This window comes from Eretmochelys imbricata, chromosome 8, assembly GCF_965152235.1.
Source record: "Eretmochelys imbricata isolate rEreImb1 chromosome 8, rEreImb1.hap1, whole genome shotgun sequence".
In the NCBI taxonomy this organism is placed as follows: domain Eukaryota; kingdom Metazoa; phylum Chordata; order Testudines; family Cheloniidae; genus Eretmochelys; species Eretmochelys imbricata.
Genome location: NC_135579.1, coordinates 4876052 through 4889147, shown reverse-complemented (window position 1 = coordinate 4889147; position 13096 = coordinate 4876052). Strand labels below are relative to the sequence as shown.

The 13096-nt window shown below is 40.4% G+C and overlaps 1 protein-coding gene across 3 annotated transcripts in view; it reads left to right on the top strand.

The window, feature by feature from the left end:
• Nucleotides 1–13096, top strand: part of GALNT10 (polypeptide N-acetylgalactosaminyltransferase 10) — a 121188-nt gene that overhangs the window by 47810 nt on the left and 60282 nt on the right. For all 3 annotated transcript variants that reach the window (XM_077824651.1, XM_077824652.1, XM_077824653.1), the window contains exons 2-4: nt 3567–3669; nt 4565–4703; nt 8456–8622. In XM_077824651.1, the coding sequence (XP_077680777.1) occupies nt 3567–3669; nt 4565–4703; nt 8456–8622 (409 nt within the window). The remainder of the gene's footprint in view (nt 1–3566; nt 3670–4564; nt 4704–8455; nt 8623–13096) is intronic.

The following is a 13096-nucleotide window of genomic DNA, read 5'->3' as shown; positions in this document are numbered from 1 at the left end:
ATAGTAGGGGACAGCCAAGCCAGAAAATATCTGAATGACATGTGGCAGATCACTGGAAGGTCAGCTGCTGAGTGCTCAAAGCTAGTGATGGATCAAGAAGGCTTCCATATGTTTTGCTATGTCACCAATGTTCACTATACAGCTGAGGCAGCTTAATTTGATCTTCACGTTGTCTGAGTGCAGGTGGGGTGAGCAGGTGAGAAATAGCCCTGTGGGAAAGGGCTAATTCAGTTGCTGTCACTCAGGTCTTCAAGGGAAGAAGCCCTGGCATTTCAGAGCTAGACTAGTTGTTTTGTTTCTGCGTGCTGCCGTGAAACAGTCTGGGCAGAAGGTACATTCCTAATACTTCTTAAAAACCCTAGTCCATCAACAAATTTAGCTAGAGAGGAATGTTAGATTGTTGGTGATTTTATTCAGTTTGTGTACTAATAGGTGTGAAATGTATATCTGAAAATATGTTAGCAATCTCTGCATTTGGACGGAGATCAGTGGCTGATAAAGGGATATTTATTGGTGGGAGGGAGAAAAGGCCATTTTCTCCAATAAGCAATATTTAAAGTAAAAGGTGAGCCATCACCTTTGGTGGTGGGAAGATATGCAAAAAAAATGGAGAAGATAGGCTGCAATAATTATAGAATCATAAGGTAGATGAAAAAGATCTGTTAGTTCACCTGGTCTATCTCCCTGCCGATGCAGGATTTACTCCACAGGAAGTTTTCCTACTAGTTTGTTTACGTTAATTTTAAATGTCCCAAACAATAAGTCTTCTGCTTCCCTTTAACAGTCTAACCAGCACTCATTTGTCAAGGTTTTTACTTTTCTTAATTACATCCCCAGATGTAGTTATACTGCTGTATGCCATCCTAAATAATTCCTTTCTTTTCTTACTGTCTGCACAGTATAAATATTTTCAGAGAATGTATCACTTATCCGCATCCTTGTCCATACTTAAGTCTCCTAATCTTTACTCATAAATTGACCACAGACATTCAGCGCTGTTGCTTTTCTTTGAACGCCCATCAGCTTGCTTTCCATGACATCATGCACCATGCAAGTAAAGCTAGAATTGCTAACAGCAAGAGGTGAAAAATTCAATATACTACCTTGCAAACATTTTTATTCAAGGGGATTAAATGGGGTTTAGTAGTTAGAACACATAACTAGGACCTTTCTGTCTGCGATGGCCACGTTTCAGCTATGCTTCTGTGTGCCCATCTGCAAAATAGGTATAATCCTGATTTTACCAGGCTGCTTTGAAGATTGTTTAAGTCATTTTGTGATCTTAGACTGAAAGGCTCTGTTGTTGTATTGTAATGCATGGAAACGAATGGGTAACTATAGATGTGACTAGTGCAGCAGAGCAGTTAGATATGGTTAGGGTTAAAATGGCAGCTGTTAGTGAGATTAAATTGGGATTTAGTCTCATGACATCACTTTGAACTGCAAGTGACATGTCTGGGTGTCCTAAAAACGTTAGCTTGGTCGAATTATACTTTGTTAGATGGACAGACTAAGTAAGGCTTAGATCACAGTATTAGGATGCGTGTTCCATAGTTGCAGATTGCAGTACAGTACTTTGGTGCCCATTCAATTATGAATATTTATTGGGGTAAAAAGAGAAGAATGAAATGTTCCCAAGAACAAAATTTTCCCAAGACAAATGAAGGCATAAAAATGAGTTCATACATTTTAATTGTTTAAACAGATGAAGAGCCTCTGTTACGGGACTCCAAAACAGGCTTGTTATCAGATTGTGCAAAATGCTGGGCCCAAGATTTTTGTGTGTGTCCAGAATGTCCTGTGATCACTCCCCCAGTAGAATGCTGTAGACGCCTGCTGTATAGAGGAAGTAATGAAGCTGTTAATGTTAGTAATATTATGACATCCAAAGCACTAGCCCCAGCCATGCTTTTATTTTGTGATTCCTTAAGTCTCCAAGGCTGTATCTGTGAAGTGTGGAAAGAGGACCAAAGTGTTTGCAAATTTCTTATTGTAACGTGTAACTTGTGGAGTAGGTTTAGGAAAAAATCCAGCAGACTCATTCATAATGGAATAATAGGAGGGGGTTTTGCACTTTAGGGGAAGGGGCATTACTTGAGAGAGAGCAACTCTAGGCTTATGATTTGGAAGTGCTTATGCTTAATATTCTTACTATATTTCTGCTGCAAGTATTTTAATCTAAAGGCATCTTTTTTGTGTGTCTTACTTTACAGACTGTAAGCTCTGTTACATGTCTGCTTTTTAACAAAGGAAATATATCTTTCTATTGAAAAGATGCAAACAAAATAACCTCTTTTCACCCTGTTACTCTCCATATACACAAATATGTATATATCCACATACATACCATCTATACTCTAAAATTTCTCCTGCATAGAAAAGTGTACATTTTATTTTTAATGGAATGCATAATGCTATACTATGGAATTCACCATTCAGTACAAGAGGAATTTTAAAAAGCCAGGATTTTATAGATACTATTTGAGGTCTGCTAAACAACTGTTTCTATGATGTGGTTTCTACAAGTAATGCACTCATTTATACATATCGGTGTAATATCACATGGAGAATGATTGGCAGACAAACTTTTTCTCTAACTTTTCAGATTTTATTTAGTCCCCTAAAATTCAGGCGAGAAACCTGGGGTGAGATTCATTAAGTCTCTGGCCCTGAATACCACAATTTCTATGTCTTGTACAGGTATCACCCTGCCCTTTATTCACCCCACCCCAGAAAAATGCCCTTGATGATTGCTCCTGAAACTTGAAAGCTACAGTGAAAAGGATAGATAATAGGGGCCATGTTTCATGTGAAAACTTGCTATTAAGTATTGAGAGACTGAAGTCTTCTTCAAGTTTTGTTTCCCCAATTTTATTCCAATATGGTAGTACAGTAGAACCTCAGAGTTAAGAACACCTCAAGAACAGAGGTTGTTTGTAACTCTGAACAAAACATTAGGGTGGTTCTTTCAAAAGTTTACAACCGAACATTGACTTAACACAGCTTTGAAACTTTACTATGCAGAGGGAAAATGCTGCTTTCCCTTCATTTTTTTTTAACACGGTATTTTATTTGCCTTTTTATTTGTTGGTTTCTGCTTCTACCTGATTGTGTACTTCCAGGTCCAAATAAGGTGTGTGGTTGACTGGTCAGTTTGTAACTCGTGTGTTCATGACTCTGAGGTGCTACTGTATGCTAATTAGTAACGATTCTGAAATAGGTTGCCCATTATAAAGTTTTATTAGTTAAATAGGAAATAAGACCAGTTAACTTTTAATGTGAAAATGAGTTTTTAATGGACACTGCAATTTAAAGGTGCCCTTACTAACAGACATTACGCTCATTTTAAGTATGGTCCTACACCGCTGTACCATATTTGAAGATAATTATAGAACAGTGTTTTGGGGCAAGGAAAATCTTCTGCTGGACATAGCTGCAAATAAAAGCTGCCCTTTCTGCAAGTTCTGGTTCGGGCAAGGAGAAGTGGGTATTGGCTTTTCTCTTTGATGTGGATGGGTAAATGTGTTTCAAAGGTGTAATGGCTCTAATCTTGTGTGTATTAAAAGGGCTCGCATGTGAGGCAAAGGAAAGAAGTTTACTTTGATGATGGACAAAGGAAAAAGGACTGGCATGATAAAGAAGCTATAAGGAGGGACTTGGAGCGCACAGGTATGTGCTTATAAACTTATAACAACACTTATAAGTGTATCTAATGTGGATCATAAAATGGTGTGGTCCCTTATTCAGCAGACTGAAGGGGGGGAACAGCATGCTCGTATGTTCTTAACACTGATCAACATCAGCTGCCTCTGTACCGCTCATGAGTGACAGGGAATGAGAAGCATTTTCGCCAGTCTCTTGAGTAGAAGATGGTGGCAGCACATTGGCACTTCAAGGGTGGGTGCTGTTTAAAAAATTATAAATGCCTTTACAGTTCTGACAAATATTGCGGACCCATGAAAGGAGAAACATTGTTTTGTAAAATCTACAAGCGCTGCCATTCTAGAGGAATCTGTTCTGTTTCCATAGTTTGACACGCAATTCGGAGTGCTTAAATTCTAATACAAAAGAGTTACAATGGTGAAGGACACTCAAACATGTGGAAATGTAAAGTTAAGGCTGCCTTGTTCACCTTAATAAAATGTTTCCAAGATTTCCCTTTGAAATGTTAGTAACCGCTTTGGGATGGGGAGTGAGGCTGAGATGAGAAATGTTTATACTATGTACAGGCACTCACATCTGTAAACCAAAAGAAACCTAATGGATCCAGCTTTGGTCCTATCAGTCTCCAATCCCCTCAATTCTGGCTTCAGAGTGAAGAGCTTAATGTTTCATATTTGCACAGCTGAGTGTTTCTAGCAAAATATACAGTACCCATTAAAATAAATCGATGAAGTTAACCCAGTGCTGAGAATTTCTTATAACTCGGAATATCAACTATGTACAAACAGTGTTGTTGAAGGAAGAATTTTCACAGAAAAGATGACTGCTTTTGTGTCAGTCTCTGGCCACTTAGACTGTGATTCGCCGTGATGATACAGGTTTATTTTGTATCTATCCATAGGAAATGGAGAGCAGGGAAAACCTTATCCGATGACTGATGCAGAGCAAGTGGACCAAGCATACAGGGAAAATGGCTTTAATATCTTTGTGAGCGATAAAATTTCTCTTAATCGCTCCCTTCCAGATATCAGGCACCCAAAGTGAGTATACACTTGGTATTTGTGGTAATGAAAGTCTAGATGCCCTAATTTGCCATTCCCACTAGAATTTATTCTATTTCTATATTTCATTTTTATGTACTGTTGGAGCCTCAACCCTTTCGGGAGGTAGCTACCTCCTGCCTCATAGATCACTTTTCATGCTGATTAAATTGTATACTGAAATGGCCAGAACCATAGAACAATTAAAACAACATTTTTATGGTCCTCTCTCTACTGGAAGTTGGATTTAAATGTCCAACTCACTTGACAACTGCACCAAAGAGCCATCAGATGGTAATGACTTGGTCACTAATTACCTGGGTCACTTTTGCATAAGTGACCAGTTGGAAGTGAGACTGTACAGTTCCATGAGCCATTAATTCCTCTTGGAAGTCTGACACAAACTAAGTTTCACAATCTTGAAACATCTAGGAAGGAAAACCAATTTTGGAGCATTCCAAAAAGATTGACTCATATTGTGAAGGGTCTATGAATTGAATTTTCTCAGATACTCAGGGCTTTATAATAAACTTCTCTTTCTAGGGATTATAAGCATGGCCACAAAGTAGCTCTAGTCAGAAACTACTTTTGACTGTTGAATTCAGCTAGCTAAGATGTCTTTCCTGTGGAGTGGCATCAAATTTTACTTCGTTTTTCTCTAATTGCTAAGGAGAAAATCCTTCATGTTCATGCAGTCGTGAAAGGCTTAAGCCTTTCCTAAGCAATGCCACAGAGTGCTTTTGATTATGGGGGGTATATGGTTCTTAGTCACTTTATAAACTTATCTTTTTAAATACTCGAGTGTAAATTTCTTCCATAGAAAGCTTTTTCAAACTTAATGGCAGTAATTTCATCTAGAAGTCTTGCAAACAAATTAGAAGCTAGGATTTTTTTTAAAATATTTTTTCTTTTTCTGTCTCAACTTTGCTATCTCATTATGAACATAACTGAGCTTCAGGCAACTTCAACTCTGCTAAACTGCATTTATTTGGATTGTTTTGGGCTTTGAGAATTTAAGTTTCAGATGGTACCTGAGGAATTAATGCATTGGCTCATGTTCCCTAATGTGTCACTAAGTTGCAGAATTAGCAATCGGAAATCAGTTACTTTGACTTTTTAAAAATGTTTAACTTCAGGCTCTGGTCCCTAGTTAAAATTAATAAATGAGGTGTCTGGGTCACCAACAATTTAAGCTATGACTAATGATACCAATGCAGCTGGTTTTCTTGAGTTAAACTCCCCTTACCATAGCAAGTTATAATTATGTGAGTCTCAAGAAGAGGATAAACTGTACTGGATATAATTGATGTTAGGATTAGCTAGAGAAGTGAACCGGGGTATATTTAAAGGAGACTTGAAATGAAGGCACTAATGACCGAAAGTTTCTGGTGTGCATTTTCCCCTCCTTAAAAAGATGTATTTGGAAATGGAGTGTCTAGTGTTTTGTAGTGATGTGATGAGGGCAATTTATAATGAAGTAAATGGGTAAGATGAAGTCTATAAGAGCATTTTCCAAAGAACTGAGCATGTTGTAGAATACTCTGAATTAATACCACCCCATTAATTTCTGGAATAGGAGCTGAAATTGGTTTTATATTCAGGAATATGCCCCAGGCAGAAGGTTATAGATTTAAGTTCTCACCAGATACAGCTTGTGTTGGCCTGTTAAACATAGAAGCTCTGGTACAGAGTGCTGGATCACCTTGAGCACCAGTAAGGTACAGATGCTCCCAGGTTATGCAAGACCCGATCTATTCAAATTCACACTTACGGAAAAGCTCCATAAGCCAGAAATAGGATTTTCGAGTCACAGAAACTTTTGCATAATGTACGGGTGTACGTTTCCGACTTACATGAAATTTGAGTTACGCAAGGCTTTCCAGAACGGAACGATTGCATAAGTCGGGGAGCGTCTGTATAGCTTTCTGGTTCTATTGCTCACTTTCCTCGTGTGCTGTAAACAGTATTCGAATAAGACATTGTGCTATATTGCACGCTAATGTTAGAGGGCTTTTAAAGGAATTGTAGAAATAATACCTGGAGAGAATAAACTTTGTTTGCGAACCTAACAGCGATAGCAGTTAAATATGACACTCATTATCCCAGCCCCTCCCCATTTATAACCTTTTAGACTAAATAGCCTTATTCTGTCTCACCTGTAACTTCCCATATTATCTTTGCTTTCATCTGCTCTTTGCCAACTGTTGGGAGCTGCTAGTAGTAAACAGAATAGTACTTCTGTGTTGACTCTGTTCAGGTGTAGCTGGAGAGGATCAGTAAGAGTTTTTAATGAAGTTGAGCCACTAGAGCTTTCAAATAAACTATTTGTAGTCATATTCTTTTTTTTTAATTAGAGGAGGTAGCTGATATGCAGTCCTGCTTTTTTCTTCCCCCCAGTAACTAGCACATTTAACGGTGAACAAATGGGCAACAGATGTTTTCCTAATGCTGTGGAATTTATTCTTGATCATAAAATTGCAATCGTTGTCTAAAACTTGTGCAATAGTAGTCAGTGATTTATCTTGAATGAACTGTCACAGCAGAAGATTTTTACAAGACTCAAGCATGAGTTTCACAAGCTTTCCCAGTGATGGAAGTAAATGCAAATCTTCCATACTGTGCTTTATAGTGATTGCTTGACACTGTCAATGTTGTTAAATCATATGAAAACAATGGATTATACACCAGATAAGAGTGAACCGTGAATCCGTGAATTTTTGTTACATTGCTATTGCAGAGATGCCAGCCGTCCCTAATTTTCCATAATCCACCCAATTTGTGCTTGTAATTACAATATTACTAATTTAGGCTTCAATGTGCTAATTTTGCAAGCACCCATTTTATAGTGTGTGTGTGTGTGAGACTTACCACCACTTTGGTTCAATGAATACGTCAAATAGCGCTGTGGCCACCAGGAGTGGTGGAGGTGGAAGTGTGCGGCATTCTTCTCCACTGATGCTCCAACAGCACAGTAAGGATCTGACAGGAGGCAAGCCACGGTGATTTTGAACGGGTCGGGGCTCTGCTAGATTCACCGCCCAAGCCACAGGCTGCATGTTGCATGCTGACTGCCCTGTGTGGACCCTGCTAGTGCACTCTCGGTACCAGCAGGGTCCGCATGGGGAAGAATGCAGCATGCTGCCTGTGACTCGGGTGGTGAATCCAGCACCCCAAAATCCACGAACTCTCACAGTGGCTTGCCTCCTATTCAACCCTCACTGCACAGTCAGTGAAGGAGGAGAAGCTGCAGGAGGAGGAGGCAGCAGAGGAGGAAAGAGGTAATGCAACTGAGGATGGAGAAGAAAAGGAGGATCATCCCAGGAAGGCAGCCAGGCCCGCAAATGGCCAAGGTAATTAAAGGCCTTAGGGGCAGAGGAGATCAGCTGTCCTAGAATCAGTCCTCCTTTTCTCCTGTTCAGGGGTGGGGATTGGAGCAAAATGGGGGGGAAGCCCAGACCCTCTCCTTGGCCGTACATAGGGAGGGGATGGAGGGGGAGAGAAGTTGGGAAAAGGAAGAGATCCAAGTAATCTCCCTAATTCCTCCCTAACTTCTTTCATAAGCATCCCATAAAGTCTGAGTGCAAGGCTGGCATCTCTGCTATTGCTGTCTACAACAAAACCGTATGCAAGTCCCTGTGAGGAGATGCTGACGTTCCAGCAGCTTTTGCACATTCTTTGCTGCGTGCATTTGTGAGAAATGTGACAGTGTCTGTTTACTTGGTATGTTTATAACTTGTTTCATCCCTGTCTAGCTGCAATAACAAGCTGTACCTGGAGAAGCTCCCAAACACCAGCGTGATAATCCCATTCCACAATGAAGGATGGTCATCTCTCCTCCGGACAGTGCACAGCATCCTAAATCGCTCCCCTCCTGAGCTGATAGCAGAAATTGTGCTGGTGGATGACTTTAGTGACAGAGGTACAGTGACTTCCTATGTAGCATCTCTGCCTATAGCTACATAAACTACCTGACAAAATGCACAAAAGTATAGCAAAGGGCAGATGATAATACTCTACTGTTAAGAGCCAGCTTTAGGATTTTGGTGTCTCCAGTAACAGTCAGTTGACGTCACAGTAAGACCTTCAACAGAGCAAGAAGCTGCACTTCCTGCAGCACTTGCGTTACTTTAGGTATTGGTGGCAACAGCGATTTTCACAACACTGAGCTTAGTCTGGGTGGTAAATAAGGAAAGTAAGTGCTATTAATGTATTCATCAGCAAAACCCTGTGAATATTGGGTTCTTAAACACTTCCTATTTTGGTTTCTTAACCAATCAAAAGTGACCTTTTTTTAATGGGATTTTCTTCCTTCATACAGAAAATAATTCTGTATTACGGAAAATATTAAAATTAATCTTGATGAATTGTTTTCATCCTAGAGACTTCATGGTTTAACATTTTTAGCTTTCCAGAAGTAAAAATAAATTTGGAAAATCCATAACCTTCGTAATACCCAGCTCTCATATTGCACTTTTCATCAATAGATCTCTGAGTTTTACGAAGGAGGTCAGTATCGTTATCCCCATTTTACAGACAAGTAAACTAAGGCACAGTGGCATGTAGTCTTAGTTTTAGTCTCATAAGAATGGCCACGTCGGGTCAGACCAGTGGTCCAGCTACCCCAGTATCCAGTCTTCCAACAATAGCCAATGCGAGGTGCCTCAGAATGAACAGAATAGATAAACAAGTGATCCATTGTCTCGTCCATTCCCAGCTTCTGACAAACAGAGGCTAGGGACACTCAGAGCATTATGTTGCATCCCTGTCCATTCTGGCTCATAGCCATTGATGGACCTATCCTGCAGGAACTTATCTAGTTCTTTTTTGAACCATGTTATAGTTTTGGCCTTCACAACATCTCCTGCCAAAGGAGTTCCAAAGGTTGACTGCATTGTGTGAAGAAATACTCTCCATTTCTCTCTCCCCTTCTCCGGGCACAAAAAACACCAAGCAATGAAGAATCACATTGTCCATTTACATCCTGATTTGGATTTATGCTGATGTACCTGAAAACCCTTATAGTGATAGATTAAGTATAACCCATAAACAATATTAAGTCTCCATTCTGTATTCGCCACACGGCTCTGTTTATTCTGCAACAGAAATTGTACTGCACAGCAAGAATTCAACAGTATAGTGTAGTGTGTGTGGTCACCTGTGTTCATTTCTATAGGCTAATAAGGGCAGAAGCTGGAGATAAGCCCGACACAAAGTGGCATTAGGTTTTTACACAAAAAGGGAATGGCCTTAAATTTGATGACTCTGATGAAGAACCATAGTGGGCCAAGCAAATAAATAATCACCAGCATGATTCATCAGCAACACAAATACTCAGTTTTGTTGTAGCCCTGGTGCTTAATTTGTCATAGAGTCATAGACTATCAGGGTTGGAAGGAACCTCAGGAGATCATCTAGTCCAACCCCCTGCTCAAAGCAGGGCCAATCTGCAATTTTTGCCCCAGATCCCTAAATGGCCCCCTCAAGGATTGAACTCACAACCCTGGGTTTAGCAAGCCAACGCTCAAACCACTGAGCTATCCCTCCCCCTAAATAATATACGCTATTGGAGCTGGAATTACCGCGGCTGCTGGCACCAGGCTTGCCCTCCAATGGATCCTCGTTAAAGGATTTAAAGTGTACTCATTCCAATTACAGGGCCTCGAAAGAGTCCTGTATTGTTATTTTTTGTCACAACCACCCCGGGTCAGGAGTCGGTAATTTGCACGCCTGCTGCCTTCCTTGTAATGAGATTGGCACAACTGCCAAAATAACTTTTTCCTTTGGATCTGCTTGGACCACCATATGCAATGCTATATTAAATTAACCTGTGATTTAACTACTTAAGATAAAGTGAGGGCTAGTAACCCTCACGCTTCATGGCCTAAAGTAACCATTAGATGGAAGAAATAATTCCGCTAACCTCTTTTATGTTGCAGTCTGAAGTCTCACGTGGAGTTTGTACCTTCTCTGAAGCATCCAACATTAGCCAAAATCTGAGATGGAGTTCTGGCCTTATGGGCTCATCAGTCTGGTCTAGCAATTCTTAAGGGTTTTTTTTCCCATTTTAATGATCAAAGAACAAGAAGGTAATTACTTTATGCTGCAAGGTGTTTTTTTAATAAGATCCTTCCATCTGGAATTACACAAGGAACACAGGGCTCTCTCCATGAGAGTGCTATTATGAGAAGCATTTCCAGATAAAAATCTTGAGGGTGAGAAATAGCTGCTATGACTGATTCTGAAGCTCCTGTAAAAGCATTAACTCAAACACCGATCAGTGGTGCTCTGACCCATATTGACTTCGAAATGCTAAGTGTTGCCCTCCTCTACAGTCCTTCTCCTGAAGTGTAACTTTCACTAGCTAGCAGGCAACCTGGTAGTTTGAAAAGCTCATTAGGCTATAGATATATGGCATCGATGTTTAAAGTATTTTGAGACTGTCAGAAGAAAACACATTTTCAGCAAGCCCTCTTTTCTTCATCTTGGCATAAAAGATTAGGAACAGGAAAGTGAAATCGGGTCATTGGATCGACCCTCATGCTGTAACCAGATCTGCATTACATAAATAAGTTTTATTTTCCAAACCCTACTTAATCATTGTTGATGGGCATTGTTTCTGCCCCTAAGTAAGTTTTTTTGTTTCTCTTTTAAGTTTCATTCCTCTGTTTATTCTCCTTTTCTGCACAGTGGCATTCCCTGCTGATCCCAGCTGCTTTTTCCGGTGACTGGTATTCTTTCTTCACCACACTGAAGTAATTTCCAAATCCCTCTCTGTCCCTAAGTAGACTTTTTCAAAGTTTTGAGGAGGCAGGGGCAGCAACAAATCCTTAAATGTGTGATCTTCACTTGAAAGTCAGAAAGCCCTGTTTTTTTAGGGGTAGGGGGGCGTGTAATTTAAAAAACTTACTCAAAATGCTTGGCTCTGGGACTGAGAATTCTTGCAAAGTTAACAGCTGCATAATGCGTGTCTCTCTCCCTCCAGTGGAGATTTGTCCTTAAACATTGCACTTAAAAGTTTACATAGCTTCCTTGGGCTTGGATCCAATTAGAACACTGTTCTGGCCACATGCTTATACCAATGTTAAGATGGACAACAATTGAAGACCTTGTCTTACGTCAAGTTATGACAGCTCACTGGGCTGTGCCAAAAATAAAACCGAACCAGTGGACACTTACATAAAAAACAGTCCTTAATTTTTTTTCTGTCTTTCTAAAACATGAGTGAACTAGTACTGTAGAAGTCAAGGAACTCATGGTAGTGCCTTGAGCCAGGGATACGTGGGACTAAGATGCTCTCTCCACGTGGTGGTCCTGGCATGAGCTCCATAAATCTCTCCCAGTTCACCTCTCCTGCATTGCAGACCTGTTTATAATTAGATGCTCCAGCTGAGATCAGGACCCCATTGCGCTAGGTGCTGTGCAGCGAGTGAATGACAACCCTGCCCTGAAGAGCTTACCGTCTAAATAAGCCAGGCAGGCAAAAGGTGGTGTGGAAAGTGACTTGCCCGAGATCATACAGCAGGTCTGTGACAGAGCACCAATTCTGCATCTCTTTCTAGTCCTGCATGATGCCCAAAGCCACTAAAAAGTATCACTTTGACCCCTTCTCACCACAGCCTGCAATAATAAACTATATTTTTAGGGTTGGCTTAAGAGGATTTTGCCAACAGATCACCCCAACCCAAGTATGATTGAGGTAGTAAAATATCAAATGTGTTCTGCTTGCACCTCAAAGCAAGGAAAGTTTAGAGGAGTGTCTAAACAGCCCTGCCAGACCTTTTGGGTATAAGTCTATTTTGTAGTGATATACTTTCGAAAAGCTGGGCAACCCTAGTAAGCCTGTCAGACCCAGTGTTGAGGTTCTGTGTGCTTAGCACTGAATCACAGTGAGCTTGCATTCAGCTTGAGCTGGGAAAGTCCCTGAGGATTTCCATATATGTGCTGCAGTCTTATCCATACCTTCATTTTAGCAGAAGTTGTCTAGAGAATACTGCAAGCAGTGAGACTGTCTGTTTTCCTATCACTTACATTTTTGGCTTATTTTAACACTGTTTACTCAGTCTCTTCATAGGAAGTGAATCTTTGTATTTCAACCTGAAAATGTTACTGCAGAGGATTCCATCTGTGACTACCATAGTTGATATGGTAACTTGGCTACAGCTGCCAGGTGTTAAATCCCTCTTACACTTTTAATCTGTGTTCAGCTTCGGACAGAGGGACTGTTCGGGAATTTCTAGTGCTGAGAAGTGGGATGGGAAGTCACCAGTGAGCAGGTGAAAGTAGATAAGAAATTGAAGAAATATAGGGGAAAAAATGGGGGTGGCGGGGTGTTTGGATTTGGTGGCTGCCAAATTTTGTTCCAGAGGACACCGTTAAAGGCAACTGTGTTTTTT